General features: G+C 40.6%; 1 protein-coding gene across 1 annotated transcript in view; it reads left to right on the top strand.

Moving 5' to 3' along the window:
• Positions 1-10,098, top strand: part of stard15 (StAR-related lipid transfer (START) domain containing 15) — a 154,572-nt gene extending 144,474 nt beyond the window's left edge. The window contains exons 6-7 of the mRNA XM_059989870.1: positions 4,177-4,229; positions 9,846-10,098. Of these exons, the coding sequence (XP_059845853.1) occupies positions 4,177-4,229; positions 9,846-10,076 (284 nt within the window). The 3' untranslated portion in view covers positions 10,077-10,098. The remainder of the gene's footprint in view (positions 1-4,176; positions 4,230-9,845) is intronic.
• Positions 10,099-16,844: the final 6,746 nt, after the last annotated feature.

The following is a 16,844-nucleotide window of genomic DNA, read 5'->3' on the forward strand; positions in this document are numbered from 1 at the left end:
CCTCCAATATATTGTGTGTGTTGCTTTAGATTTCAAGAATCAACAGACTTTCTCATGTGTAGGAGAAGACTGCAGCCTTTGCTGTTATGTTGACAAGAATAAGCTTAGCGACCCTAACATATGCAAAGAATTTCAGGAAGCAATTCTGATATCATTACATAGCATGCATTCCATCCCACTGTAACAGCATTTTACATAGCCAGATTCTCACCAACAAGAGCAGCTCTCAAAACACAGATGCTGTCAGGCTACCCTGCCTGAATGTGCCGTCTGTGGGGAATTTTTGCTCAGTAATGGATTACTGAGGAAAAGGCATCGACTGGTTGAATTAAAGAGCGCAGAAAATGGACAGCAGAAATCTGAGGGAGAAAAAAAAGAAAATCAAATCCAGAGAAAAGCAATTTTTTAAAAAATTCTTCTAAAAGTTTAACCTGGAGCATGAATAAAGAATTAATTTAAACCATTATTCTCTCTTTAGGCCCATAACAACTCAAGGAAGAATAGGTGCTGTCTGTCCACTCTATTAATGCCTCTTATCACCATATCAAGTAATGTTCACTGGTTCTTCTGCCCACTTCTGCTTATAACTAATATATATCCAATTTAAATATCAATTTACTTTGATGCCTTCCATTGCTTTACAGTGTATTATTGTTCTGGAATAATGAACACTGTTGAGCCTGAGTAATCATTAAAACATGGAACGGATTCCCAGCAGAAATTGTTAAAGAAGAGGGCATAATTTTAAGGTGATTAGAGGAAAGTATAGGGATCTCAGAGATGTTTTTTTAGTCAGAGACCAGTGGGTGCGTGGAAAGATCTGCCATGAGTAGTCATAAAGGCAGACACAATAAGGACATTTGAGAGACTCCTAGGTAGGCTCAGGATGAAAGATGAATGGAAGTCTCTGCAGGATGGAAGCATTAGATTGACCATGGAGTAGGTTGAAGGGTGAACACAACATCGTGGGCCAAAGGGCCTGTACTATGCTGTATTGCTGTATGATATTTGGCCCTTCATATTTAACATAAAAGTTCAGAGGTTCATTTATTATCAGCGTATACAACTCTGAAATTCTTCTTTTCTAGATAGTCATGAAACCAAGAAAGAGAAGAATAGCAGCTTGATCAAGAGCCCCAAATCCCTCCTCCCCACACAAAAACAAGTCACATCGACCCCCAAACCCCCCTCCCCCACACACAAATAAACAAGAAAGATCGGACGAAAAACACAGAACCTTTTAAAAAAACCATTGACTGAACAAAAAGTCCACATAGAAAATGCAGAAAACCTGGGCAACATTCTCCCTCATAGAGACAGAGCGATCTCACCAGCGTTAAGAAGTGACTGTTCTTTCACTGTTTGCCTTCAACGGTGCCTCACCACTTTTCTCCTTTAATATCTAAAATTCTACCAGCCTTTTTCTTGGATATACTTCATGCAAAAGTAATACAGACAACATGCTAGAGGAACTCAGCACATCCGGCAGCATCAGTGAAAAGGAATAAGTTTTCAATATTATGGGCCGAGACAGTTCATCAAGACTGAAATGGAAGTGGGAAGTAGGCAGACTAAGAAGTCAGTGGAAGCAGGGTAAGGAGTACAAGCTAGAAGATGAGTGAGGGGGAAGGTAGGGAGGAATGAAGTGAGAACACGATAGGTGATAGGTATTCATGTTGTCAGGTTGGAGGCTACTCAGATGGCATATGAGGTGTTGCTCTTCCAACTTGAGAGTGTCCTCATTGAGGCAGTAGATGAGGCAGTGGACTGACATGTCAGGACAGGGATTGGAATTAAAATTGTTAGCCACTGGGAAATTGCAGACAGAATGAAGATACTTGACAATTTAGAGGTTGCCACATCAGGTGCACCAGATTCTAAAGATTCATTACTCTCGGGGTGAAACTAATTTTCTGTGTCCAAAGAGACCAGCCCCTTATAATGCGACTTATCGGGCTACAAGGTCCAGCCAGAGGTGATGTCATTTAATCTACTCTGTCAAACTCTAAAACCTCTCATTCTTCCAAAGTCTAATGAATATAAACCCAGTCTGCTGAACCTCTCCTCAGATGTCAAACCTGTTAAATCAGAAATCAATCCGGTGATCCTTTATTGGATTTCCAAAATCACAAGCATATCATTCCTTCATTTGGGAGATGTGACCTCTGCATGGTATTTGTGAAGCAGTCTCACCATGCCCCTGTATAATGGGAGGAAGGCATCCCTAATTTTGTACTCAAAAGCTCTTGAAATAAAAGCCAGCTCCCCATATATCTTCTTTGCTGGTTTTACCTACCTGTCAGCTTTTATTGATTTGTGTACAAGGTTGTCAGTGGAATATCAACACCATTTAATCTCTCATCATATAAAAATTACTCCACATTTCTTTCATGGTAGATGACCACCAATTACCCCAGGTCGTGTTCCATCCACCATGTACTTTCCCATTGATTTGACTTGTCTTTATCTTCCTGAAGCTTCCCTTCATCCTTCTCATTGCCAACAATGCTGCCCACCAATGTAGCTTCAACAAACTTAGATAGTATTGTGCTTGAATGCTAACCCTAATCCAAGCCATTGACCGAGCACGTGACAACCAAGCCCCCAACTCGGATTCCTGCAACATTCCACTGATCAAAGCCTTTCAGTCCGAAACTGAGTCATTTATTCTTACACAACAAAGCAACCTACTGGCTTTAAACAGCATCTGTGGGAGGAAAGGAATTGTTCCATTTGTTCTTTCTTTCTATTTTATATCTAAAATAGAGCAGCGATAGTCCAGTTGGCCTCTCAAGCCTGCCTCACCATTCAAACTTATCATGGCTGATATGCCTCAGAGCTTATGTCCTCCTCAAGTCCTCTATGGCCCTCATTTCACTGTGCATGAACTCATAGTCTCTCAACACGTGCAAAATGACTTCCTGTCAGATCACTGGCAGGTGGTAAGAGTGGGCTCCCTCACCTCCACCCCTCTGACTCTCAATACAGCAGCCCCTCAGGGCTGTATACGAAGTAACCTCCTTTACTCCCTGTATACCCATGACTGTGTCGCCACCCACAGCTCTAATCTGCTGCTTAATTTTGCTGGCAACACTACATTGATTGACCTAATCTCAAATAACACCTAGGTGGCCTACAGGGAAGAAGTCATCACCCTGACACAGTGGTATCAAGAAAACAACCTCTCCCTCAATGTCGCAAAATCAAAGGAGCTGTTATGGATTACAGGAGGAATGGAGATGGGCTGACCCCTATTGATATCAATGAATCTGGGGTTGAGAGGGTAAACAGCTTCAAGTTCTTTGGCATCCACATCACGGAGGAGCTTGCGTGGTCTGTACACACCAGGTGTGTGGTGAAAAAGGCACAACAACTCCTCTTTCACCTCAGAAGTTTGAGGAAGTTTGGTATGGGCCCCAAAATCCTAAGAACTTTCTGCAGGGGCACAATTGAGAGCATCCTGACTATGACCCAAATTATTCCAGATGATGTTCAATCAGCAATGTTCTTGTCCATTACTTTAACTCCCTGAAGCATCCCTGCATCTTTCTCATTGCCAGTGTACCTGTCCACCATTGTATCTTAAGCAAACCAAATTCCGATGAAGGGTATTGGACCCAAATGTCGACTGGTTACTCTTTTCCATAGGTTCTGCCTGGCCTACTGATTTCCTCCAGCATTTTGTTTGTGTTGCTCTGGATCTCCAGCATCTGCAGAATCTCTTGTGCCTTGATCTTTCAGTCTACCTTTTCTGGCCCTTGTACGTTATTTGTCAATCTGCACTCCATTTTCTTCTTGAATGTGACATTATATTCTGCATTGATTTCTAATTTAATTTTGAATAACCTGCTGAGCATTTCCAGTGTTTCTTATTTTTATTACTGTTCAATAATCTCTTGTGTCCCTTTCTCTTTCAGATATCAGACCTGCTGCACATTTGTAGTTTACGTCCACGGCTAAGTCAAGCTGGGAAGAGCATATAGATTTTAATTGCACTTTCTGAGTTATTTGTTTTCAAATTCAATCTTACTCATTTATTTTGCCAGCAGGTCAATTCCATTTCTGACATAGATGTGTGGGGGGATTTAATGGCTCTGCTGTAATGTGAATTGCCACTGGATGATTAAATTAACCAACTTGTTTCTAACAAATTGTGCTTTTTTATGTATCTTTTAGGGTCATTACCGAAATGGGTTGTGAATAGAGTCTCACAGTTTGTAGCTCCCAAGGTAAGCATTGTGTGATTCCTTTCTTAGACATCCAGATCACCTTGTGGTGATTCCTTCTGCTGAGATTTGTCAGAAAGAAAGTGGCTTCATTTTCCTCAGTAACATAAGGTGGGTTAAAAGCATGGACTATTTTCTAAACAGGGAGAAAATTCAAAAATCTGAGGTGCAAAAGGACATGGGAACCCTCGTGCAGAATCCCCTAAGGTAAATTTGCAGATTCAGTCTGTGACGAGGAAGGTAAATGCAATGTTAGCATTCATTTTGAGAGGACTAGAATAGAAAAACAAGGATGTAATTCTGAGGTTTTATCAAGCCTCACTTGGAGTATTGTGAGCAGTTTTGGGCTCCTTAGTTAAGAAAGGCTGTGCTGACATGGGAAAGGGTTCAAAGGAGGTTCACGAGAATGATTCCAGGAGTGAAAGGCCTGTCTTATGAGGAGCGATTGATGGCTCTCAGCCTTTACTCGCTGGAATTTAGTAGAATGAGAGGGTTTCTCATTGAAGCCTACCGAATGTTGAAAGGCCTAGATAGAATGGATGTAGAGAGATTGTTTCTTATGGTCAGGGAGTCTAGGACCAGCCTCAGAATAGAGGGGCATCCATTTAGAATGGAGATAAGGAGGAATTTCTTTAGTCGGAAGGTGGTAAATCTTGTGGAATTTGTTGCCAAAGATGGTTGTATTTGCCAGGTCATCAGCGGTACAAGGTGGAGATGGATAGATTCTTGATTAGTCAGGACATGAAAGGTTATGGGGAAAAGGCAAATGGAGCTGCGCGGGATAATGGATCAGCCATGATGAAATGGCGGAGCAGGCTTGATGGGTCAAATGGCCTAATTCTGCTTTGATGTTTTATGGTCTTAAGATATTATTGTTTGAATGTGCCCTGATGTCATAAACTACAATGTTGAAACATTCTTTGTACAGTCGGCCCTCCTTATCCGCAAGGGATTGGTTCCGGGACCCCTCACGGATACCAAAATTCACAGATGCTCAAGTCCCTTATTCAGCCTGTCTCAATACGGTGGATCTTAGGACCCAGCGGAATCCCAGACCTTATTTAACCTGTCTCAGTGCGGTGGACATTAGGACCCAGTGACAGAGATCTGAATCCGCAGTGATTCTGTTCACGAAAATAATTATGATCACGATTGAAAATAAAGTGGAAATAATAAAGCGATTGGAAAGAAGTGAAACGCCATCGGTCATTGGAAAAGTGTTAGACTACGTCGGTCAACGATCGGAACAATTTTAAAGGATAAAGCGAGAAAGGCTCTGCCCCGATGAAAGCTACAATTATTACTAAGCAAAGCAGTGGTTCAATTATTGGGTTTTAGGGTTTGGGGTTTTTGATCCTTCACATCAACCCGGCACCGCAGAGAGCACACTGGGGAGCGGTCTGTCACTGAATCGAACTCGGGAAGTTCCATTCCCAAGCCCGGAGCTGAAACATACGTTAAGGGTTTTATATACATAGAAAGGTAAATTTATACTAAGACAAACGTTTGACTAACTGACGCTAAATAATACCAGATGTATCTGTTCCAACTTACTTAGCAAGAGAACATCTGATTTTTTCGATCCCAATCCATGATAACCCACACACATCCTCCCGTATACTTTAAACCATCTCTAGATTACTTATAATACCTAACACAATGTAAACGCTATGTAAAATAGTTGTTGTACTACATTGTTTAGGGAATAATGACAAGAAAAAAAGTCTGTACGTGCTCGATCAACAAGTGCTGGAAGAACACTTCTGGGTTTTTGTGATTCGTGGTAGGTTGAATTTGTGGATAAGGAGGGCCAACTGTACCATCATTTATCCCTTAAGGCATAAGATTAGAATTAGGCCATTAATCCCATTGCGTGTGCTCTGCTATTTGACCATCCTGAGTCAGTACTTTTCAACACAGCAGATTCAGAATGTGGGGGGAAATGGATGGTCAATGTTTTGACTTGAAGCCCTTCATCTGGGCTCAGGTCTGCCTCATGTAGCCTTTCTTGAGTCCAGAAGAAAGGGTTCTGCCCTAAAACATTCACTGTTTTGTTCCCCTCTGTAGATTCTGCCTTACTTTCTCAATTCCCCAGAATTTGGTGTGTGCTGAAGAGCATAAAACAACTTTCAGTTATATGCGAGATATTAGAAACTGCGGATGCTGGAATCTGGAGGGAAAATAAAAGATGAACTCCAGTGAAACTCAGTGGGTCAGGCAGCATCTGTAGGGGAAATGGACGGTCAACGTTGTAGGTTAAAACATTTCATCTGGAATTGCGTCTGTCTTCAAGAGGACTCTCCTGTGACTTAAAATGGGAACTAAACGATTTCCTCCACAGACGTTGCCTGATCCGATGAGTTTCTCTAGCATCTTGCTTTTTTAATTTTCAGTTACATTTGGATATTTTAAGACAAATTCTGATAATAACACACAAAGTGACATTAGAGCAAGTGCCAAGGGAAGTTGTAGAGGAAGAAGGAGAAGTTGTAGGGAGAGAAATTGGAGAGAATCATAGTGATGTACCGGAAGCGCAGCGACACTTGCAGGCTGCCCAACACAATCCTCATTGATTTGATTTGATACAAGTGATGAATTCCACTATATGTTTCAATGTACATATGGCAAATAAAGCTAATCTTATTATCTTCAAAATGATTGAAAATGGAATTGGAGCATAGGTCAGAATAATACTTAGATAGCAATACTCCGAATATTTTTCACTCTATTGTCCAGTTGCTGCAGGCTCCATTTCTATGTATGAATGCCACATGCTTCTACTCCAGGAGGTAATTATAGTAGGACAAGGCTACAAAAGAGAAGGAAATAAACAAAATGGTCCACATTCCTCATCCACCCTGTGAGGTTGGGCATCTTGGCTATACTCTGAGAAGCTTCTCTTACTTATAGGTACAGAGGGATGTCAGGGGTAAGTTTTTCACACTGAGAGTGGTGGGAGCATGGAATGCGCTGCCAGCGACGGTTGTAGAGGTGGATACAGTAGTGTCTTTTAAGAAACTCTTAGATAGGCACATGGAGCTTGGAAAAATAGAGGGCTATGCGGTAGGGGAATTCTAGGCAATTTCTAGAGTAGGTTACATGGTCGGCACAACATTGTGGACTGAAGGGCCTGTAATGTGCTGCAGATTTCTATTTTTTTTTATGTTCTACGTTTGTGGGTTCTGGTAATGCTCTGCATAGCCAATGGTCGGGAGCAGTATTGAAATGTGTTATCCAGTTGAGGATCTGCTCATTAAAAGTGGAAGAGGGATATGAAGTTGATAACCACAGAAGTGTAATTTATGTAAAAAAAAGAGATGTGCAAGTAGCAGGAATTGGAAGAATTTGAGGGTCATCGGCCTCAACGAGATCACAGAAGCAGTGGCAGAGTCATTTGGGCACCATAAGAATTTTGAAGTACATCATTTGAAGGTACTACGGTGATGCATGCATTTTGGACCATTTGGAGTAAAAGTGCAAGTTGCTTTGGAGCATTCAAAAAATTTTGGCGTCCTGATTTTTTATCTTCAGTGTGAGTAAAGATTAAAGATCTAAGTATTAGCTTTATTTGTCACATGTACATGAAAGCATAGAGTGAAATGCATTGATTGTGCTGGGCATTCTGCAAGTGTCACCACGTTTCTGATGGAGACAATGCATGCCCACAAATCCTAACATGTACATCTTTGGTATGTGGGGGGGAACTGGAGCTTCTGAAGGAAACCCATATGGTCATGGGGTGAACATATCAACATGAGTTGATAATTAACTCATAATTATCAACATGAGAGATTCTGCAGATGCTGTAAATCCAACGCAACACCCACAAAATGCTGGAGTAACTCAACGGGTCAGGGAGCCTCCAAGGAAATGAACAAACAGTCGACTTTTCAGGAGGGAGGTAAAGATATGTTTGTGGAGAATGATGAGCTGGTTGCAGAGTCTCATGGGGTGAAACCTAAGGACAAGAGTAGCTCTATCACAGTTAAAGCGGCAGGTAGATATGTTGAGTGTGGATGTTCAGAAAAGGAAGAGACGTGGGTGAGGGCATCATCAATGATGGAGAAAGTGAAATCCTGTTCTTTGCAGAAGCAGGACAGTACAAACACCTATGTCAAGTTGCTATTTGTTGACTATAGCTCAGTGTTTAACACCATTATTCCCACTGTCCTAATCAATAGGCTACAGAGCCTGGACCTCTGTACATCCCTCCGCAATTGGATCCTCGACTTCTTAGCCAGAAGACCACAATCTGTGTAGATTGGTGGTAATATCTCCTCCTTGCTGACAATCAACACTGGCGCATCTCAGGGGTGTGTGCTTAGCCCACTGTTTTTCTCCCTCTATACGCATGACTGTGTGGCTAAGTATAGCTCAAATGGCATCTATAAATTTGCTGAGGATACAGTTGTTGGTAGCATTTCAGATGGAGATGAAAGGGTGTACAGGAGTGAGATACACCAGCTAGTTGAGTGGTGTTGCAGCAACAATCTTGCACTGAAAATCAGTAAGACAAAAGAGCTGATTGTGGACTTCAGGAAGGGTAAGATGAGGGAATATGAACCAATCCTCAAAGAGGAAATCAGAAGTGGAGAGAATGAGCAATTTGAAGATCCTAGATGTCAAGTTCTTTGAGGATCTAACCTAGTCCAAACATACTGATACAGCCAAAATGAAGGCAAGACAGCTGGTATTTCATTAGGAATTTGAAGAGATTTGATTTGTCACCTAAAACATTTGAAAACTTCAATACATATACCATGGAGTGCATTCGAACACACTGCATCACTGTCTGGTTTTGGGGGTGGTGGTGAGGGTGGGGTTACTGCACAGGACTGAAAGAACCTACAGAAAGTTGCAAAATTAGTCAGCTCCATCTGGCCTCTGTCGTATCCAAGACAACTTCAGGGAGCGGTGACTCAGAAAGACGGCATCCATTCCCAAGCATCCCCATCACCCAGGACACACCCTCTTCTCATTGTTACCATCAGAACGGAGGTACAGGAGCCTGAAGGCACACACTCAGCGATTCAAAGACAGCTTCTTCTCCTCTGCCATCTGATTCCCTGAATGGACATTGAACCCATGAGCGCTGCCTCACTTTTTTTGTATTATTTTAGTTTTTGCACTATTTTTAATTAAACTATTAATATCCATATGTATACTTACTGTAATTGATTTACTTATTTTTTTCTCTATATTATCACGAATTGCATTGCACTGCTGTCACTAAGTTAACAAATATCGCAAATCATGCTGGTGATAATAAACATGATTCTGATTCTGATTCTGATTCAGCTATCCTGGAAAGGAAACATAATTGTTATTTTGAAATTTTTTTGTTGATTAATCAACCCCTGTAACTGACATTCATTCCTAATGATAAAACATTTAGCTTCAGCAACGGATGCATGCAGGAATGAGTATTATTTTCCCTGTCTTTGAAAGGACATATAACTCGTACTTTAGTATGTAATTGTCAATTATTCTGATTGAAGGACCCATGCTATTTCTTGTTGTCCATCTTAATGCAGATGCTTCATTTCAGTCTGAAGGAAGTGGTCAACAATGCCCAGTTTTTTTGTCTGAATGTTTTCTTCTTCCCCCTCTTTAATTTAGGCCATGAAGCGGATTTATAAAGCCTGCTTGAAGTATCCCGACTGGAAGCAGAAACACAACCCGCACTTCAAGCCCTGGGTCTACCCAGAGCAGAACACCCTGCCCAGTGTTAGCCTCTCAGACCTGTCGCTGCAGCACGCATCCTCACTGGAAAATATTGATGAGAGCGGATTGTCCGAGGAGAAGGTCCACATCAGCGACGAGGAAGATAGCTACTCCAAGGAATCTTAACAGATGCAGGAGAGTGTGGAAAAAATTGAGGGAGCGAAATAATAATTTGCATATGGGGTTTAATGACTCGGTATCCCTTTTACAGTCTGTGGCATAATCTATACAAAGCAGCAGTACATTCTCACTAAATGGCATAATCCAAAGAATTAAGAGCAAGAGGAGGCTATAGAACCCTTTGAGCCAATCCTGCCACTCACCCATCAACTCAGATTCCTTTATCACACATATCTGTAGACAATTTTGTAGCCTCTTTTTAAAGTGAAACATTGCTTTATAGGGCACAATGCTGAACTGGTTTGAAGAGATGGCCATTGGATAGAGCCGTACTGTATAGCTGTTCCAATATGGCATTGTATATGAATAGATTAGCATGAGTGGACAGATTAGCATGTGCTTTTGCTATTATGATTCCATTCACCAAAATAGAAACTGTTTGATGTCTTGCCCATTGATACTTGGCTGAGGTTGGATGGAGCTTTTATTGCCAACCTTTGCAAAGAACACCAGCACTGAGTGGATTCAGTACAGAAAGAGATCCTCATAGTACTTACTTACTTACTGCCTCTTACATCGCTGGCATTTAGGACAGCAGTGAAGGTCCTCCGTCTCTGGCAGTGTTCAGGGCTTCCTTCATCACGTCTGTAGCTTCCTGTTGGTTTTCACTACTGTCAGTCATGCAAGTCCCAGGTGGAGGTTCAGGAATACCGTCACACTCAAATGTAGAAGGATACTTCATATGTGTTTCCATAACAGTTTTGTTTTACCAGTCAGGGCTGTTAGCCCTGAGCTGAACCTCCCGAACTTGGATGACCGGTGGACCACTTTTAGTCTGGTCTCTACCTTTGAACCTGATTGGCATGGATGACCCTACCAAAAGCCAAAGTATAAAGCCCTGAGTCCAGCCAAAATAGCCCTCCAGGTCATTGAGGCATGAAAGCCTCCAAACCAGGGTGTGGTACTCTTGAAGGTCATAGTACTATTTGGGTTAAAAATGAAGAGTGATATAAGATTACATAAGAAATCTGAATCCCAGATTATGTTTTCATGAGTAAGTGCATCTTGCCTGTTAATTTTTGAAAATGCAGGAACTACATTGTCACACTTTGGGTATTGTTTCTAAATTTCAGATGATGCTTTGAAATATTTGCTTGCTATCTTAGGTAATGAGATTCACAATATTGCATAAGAAGCAATTGGACCATGTTAGTAACTTTCAAGTATAATCATGCTGTGATCATTACATTTTAAGTAATGGATGTCAACCTCAATGATAATGGCCCAGCAAGAAATGAGCATTATAGAAATAGTCTACAATAAAGCAGTTTGGCATAATGCCGTACAGTTTCAGTGAGACGTCATGTCTCCTAATGGCTCCATTAACAAGGTTCTGTAAATTCCATTAGCTATGAGGCACTGAGAGGGAGATGTGACTGCTTCAAGTTTTGAAAGGATTTGATGTGGTAGGGTCAGAGAAGTTATTTTTCCTGGAGAAAAATGCTTGTCAATTGAGGGATTGTAAGCCCTCTCACTTCAGAGTCAGATCTGGACATGCTATGAAATTACATTACATGTCCCTGATGCTCCCTAGAAATTTGTCTCTGGTTGGTAGCATAACTTGGGAATGACACACCTCACACTTGGTCCCACAAGCTCAGTCCCATTAAAGGAGAGATTTGGAAAAATATTTTTTAAATTATTACAGAGACCTGGGTGATTATTTTTAAAACAGACATGACACCAATTGAAAGGGGGAGATGAATAATAAATAATTCAACAATAAATACTGTAGGAACGGGAATAGATAAAAGTTCTTGAGTTAAATTTGGAGATAAAATTGAAATAGGGAGAACTTCCACTCAGTGGAATTGAGATCAGGAGTAGGTGATTGAATTGTGGATGTGGTGGAATAAATGGCATTGTTTCCCTTGATCTCAGATAATTTTCTGATCACACCTGTACAGCATGCTTTCTCTACTGATTGGAAATTAATTTCTAGACAAAGAAGTCTGTGAAAGATTTGGAGGCCCTCCGTTGGTCAGGGGTTGACCATGGATATTGCTTCCTAGCAGCTTATGTTGCTGGAACCACATCATCAGTTGGTACACAACTTAGGGCAGTACAGCATGGAGAGCACTCTGTTGCCAATGCAGCAAGCTTCCCCTGTCCACGCAGATGATGAATTCAAAGGAACAGCAGAAACCAATACACTTTGGCATTAGTCGTGTCACAGGAGTTACCAGTCAATGTTAAACTCAATGTGAACTGCCTTAGGGACTACTGCTCTGGACTTTTCCTCAGGGTTTACACCCAAAACCTTCTCCATGAGTGGGTATAGCCACAAGATTACAGAGGTTTCAAATAAGAGTTTTCCTTCTCCTAGATGAACTGCCAACCATAGCTGACAAGCTCCATCTGACTGAAATGACTAGTTTCAAGGCACCAGTAACCATCTACCCCATTCTCCTGTCACTAGAAACAGTTCCACTGGGCTTAGTAGCAAAGCCACACATGAAGAGCAGGAGCTGGACTTGGTTATCAGATGCCATTGGTGATGCACACCATTGGGAGGTTTTAATTGGTAGTGGAAGCTTATTCACACTATCACGCACCCGCCCACTACATGAAAACCTTAAGAAGTAAGGATGCTTGAAAACTTTAAAGATTGAGATTAGTTGGAATTGGAAATCAAGGGACACGAATACAGAAAATAGGCAAATTTATGTTGGTGAAAATTAGCCAAGACCCAGTGCAGTGGCAAAAGATCCATGGAGGCTGATTGCCCTATTTTTATCATGAAAAGTCCTTCAGATGAGACCATATCAAATTCAGTGCAGGTTCCATGATGACTGAACTGACTCCAATCAAGGTAGTAACTTAAGTTCTATGTATAGGCCTCAGTACCACTGAGCTAGAATGATGCTAAATTCCCAATTCTGATTTTCATCTGAGACAAAAGCAATAATTGTAGAAAATCATCTGTACGTCAGTGGAGAAGAAAAAAAGTGCTTTCAATACCACTACAAATAGCTAAAGTTTACAGATGGTGAAAAAGAGTGGAGAGAAGGGATGTCCATGCAAAGCAAGCTGAATGAAGGGGGTCCATGGTAGCATAGCTGTTAGCTCAATCGCTTTTCAGTGCCAATGATCACCGGTCTGTGTTGGATTCCTGCCACAGTTTATAAGGAGTTTATATGTTCTGTCCTTGACCATGTGGGGTTCCTCCAGGTGCTCCAGCTTCCTCCCACATTCCAAAGATATGCAGGTTAGGCTTAGTATGGTATGGACATGCAATGTTGGCCCCAGAAGCATAGTGATGCTTGCGGACTGCTCCCAGCACAACCCTTGCTAATTTGATTTGATGCAAATGACACAATTCACTGTATGTTTCAATGTACAAATGACAAATAAAGTAAATCGTTTAATAGGAGAATAAAAATTCACAGTGGAGGAGGTTAAATGGAGCAAGCTTAAAACCAGTTGTTCCAACTAGATTAAGCTCATCAGCCATTATTGGCAGCTCATCCAGGAAAAGGAAAACAGATATGAAATTACTAGAGGAAGATTAATTGAAGGTTAGAAAGCTGAAATAAAAATGCTGATGTATTAGAATTGTTGAATTCAGTATTATATCCAGAGGACTACAGTGTGCCTCTTCAGAAGATGAAATACTTCTCAAACTCACGTCGATCTTTGTTGGAACAAATTGGAAAACCAAAGGCAACAGAGTTAGAATGGAAATGAGATGGAGAGATCTGGTGAGCCTTCATTAACTTTGCTGGAAAGCTCTTTGTGTACTTGGTGAGATTAAAATCAGGCACCTAGGGTGGGGTCAACCTCATGGTTTCACATTACACATGACTCCCAGATTCAATACTTATCTGTTAAGAGCCACCACTTAGGCGAACTGCCATCAAAATGGGAATGGAGCCCAGCAGATAAGTGGCTTATGGACATTGTGGACCTGATGGACCTAATAGCCTCATGTTAATTCTCAGGCTGCTTTCCAAGTCATCTCGTGCAAAGACATGTGGATTCAACTTTGGAACATTGATTCAGTACCTAGATCTTTCTTTCAGTAGATTTGTTCTTCTGATTTTGAGATCCGCAACCTAAAATATGAAGTACTGTGAAGTGAAAACACAAGGGTTCTTCAGTAAGTTATAATGCTCAACTTTCAAATAGAGAGACACCAAATCATCAACAAAATGGAAGGTAAGCAGGCAATAGATCAGGAGGAGACCCCTGCTGATAGTGTAAAAGTTTATTTTTTATATATGTTAGAGCAAAGTGAACGCAAGTGGAACAGTTCAGTTGGGATAAATTAGACTGATACCACCATGGAAAGTAAACATTCAGATTCTTTGGAGTTTTGAAATTTGTAATGAAATGCATAGCTGTACTTCCAGACTAAACTTACAGAATGGAGATTTGCAGAATAGTTTCCATTCTTTAATGAGTCAAATTTATTTTACATTTTAATGAAGTTGAATGGAGTTTGAACATTGTTTTAAGTTAATGGAAATGTGATGTATAAATTTAGTTTAGGATTATGCAAACTGAGAGATTTGACTTTTGACAACTTTTCCTTGTTTTGTGCATGTGACTAGAGTTGGTGACTGTGTTTCAAGAAACTTTAGCATTCGATTGCATGTTACTCCTTTAATTTCCTTTCAAACAATTAATACAAAGCAATACAAGAATTTAAAAAGAAACACAGAATTCATCGATGAGACCAGCATTAATATTAATAAACTTGAAACTGGCCACTGTCAAGACTGTTAACAAAATGTTAAACACACTTCAGACATTCATATATATATCATAAAAACTTTAAAGCAAAACACACAAAATTTGGAAGAACTCAACAGGTCAGGCGGCATCCATGGAAATGAATAGATATCAACATTTCAAGCCAAGATCTTCAGGATCAAGTAGGAAAGGGAACGATGCCAGACTAAGAAGGTGAGAGGAAGGAAAGGAGGCTAGTTGGAAAGAGATAGGTGAAGCCAGATGGGTGGGAAATTTTCTTAGCAAACAAATGGTAAGATTTATCATTGAATATGTCTAACAAAGCTCAATAGGAATATGTTACAGTGGAGTATAAATAAGTCCTGCATTCATGGTGGTTCTTGTCAAAATAGAGCTAAGTAAGCAATGGGCTAAATCATACAAGCAACAGTAGGTCACTGAGCCCCTCAAATCTGCCCCATCATTCAGTAATGTCATGGCTGATTCGTGGACCTACCAATTTTCTCACTGATTCCTATATGTTCCTCATTGTTGGGAAATATTTTGGTTATCTTTGAATATTCTGAGCATCTGCCAGCCACTGAGCACTCATTTCAGTTCTTCCAAAGTGGGCTATACAAATCATGGTTCCCAACATGTCAATGAAGTGTGGCAGGTAAACATTGGTGGTATGGGCAAGGAAACATACCTTGCAGTAACAATGATCTCATCTGAAAGTTGCCTTAGAGGGGATTCTGAGTGGTCTCGTTGGACTGAAAAGTCTGAGTCGTTTTGCAAGACAGTGTGTACATTCTTGCAATGCTGAGTTTCAAATATTGTTTTGTTAATCCTGAATATCCTGGGAAAAATAACTGCATATCCAATCTTATTTACTTTTCAGAGTATGTTAATAAAAACTATTTATTATGATATGGTGCTATTTTGAGGCTGCAAGATTCTTGCACCCCCATGCTCCTTTGTTCCACAGTAAATCTTATACTAATATCTATAACCAGTTCTGTTATTTTTTTACAGAGATATGATAAATAGTAATTTTTACAGTCCTGTGCAAAAGTCTTGGGCACATATATATAGCTAGATGTTGTGTAATTGTTGTAATTATTTCCCAGATTGTTCAGTAGACCAATTACTGATCTACTTAATATTCCCTTACTTTTGCACACTACTGTATTTGTCAACATGAAGCGGCAATCAAGTTTAAGTCTGGCGAAATGGCGAGGGTGGAGCAGTGTGGAACAGTTGGCAGAGAATGAGTGCCAAGGGTGAGGGGTGATGCAGGTTCAAACACACCCAGCCCTGGGACCCAGGAAAGGTCATTTGATCCCAAACAATTGTTTTATTGATCATTCCAGAATGTCTCTCTGGTGCTTGCTCCCCTCTCCATTCCCTTTTTCCCCAACCATGATACCCCTCTCCCTACCCCCTTCCTACTCCCTTCCTACTCTCAGTCCACAACAAAGACCCATATCAGAATCAGGTTTATTATCACTCACATATGTTGTGAAATTTGAATTTTTTTGTGGCAGGCATACAGTGCTATTCATAAAATCACAATATAAAACAATTCTTCACACTGCCTTTTATTCTGAGTACTTAAGATCAAGGTTACAGAGCTTCTAAATGCCACCAAAACAATCCTGTTCACTTTTGCATGATTGGGACATCATGATGCTTTGAGTAACATTATGAACCCAGAATCAGATTTAATATCACCGATATATGCCAAGAGATTTGTTCTCAGCTAACTTGGCCCATTATCTGTTTGGACAATAAGGTTCTGCAGAGAGGTGGTGAAATTGCTCTCTCATTATTTCCCAGATTATTTAGTAGACTGATTGCTGATCAACATAATCTTTCAGTCCTGTAAAAGATGTTCTGCACTTCATTCGGAAATTATCAATGCTTTAGAAGTGAGAATTTCATTCAATATGGTATAGCTGGATCTAATAATGAGTTTTTGTAATGCTTGGCATTCTCATCTATAGAATACACCTGGGTAGTAAATATTCTTCTATGATG

The sequence above is a fragment of the Hypanus sabinus genome, chromosome 15, assembly GCF_030144855.1.
Source record: "Hypanus sabinus isolate sHypSab1 chromosome 15, sHypSab1.hap1, whole genome shotgun sequence".
In the NCBI taxonomy this organism is placed as follows: Eukaryota; Metazoa; Chordata; class Chondrichthyes; order Myliobatiformes; family Dasyatidae; genus Hypanus; species Hypanus sabinus.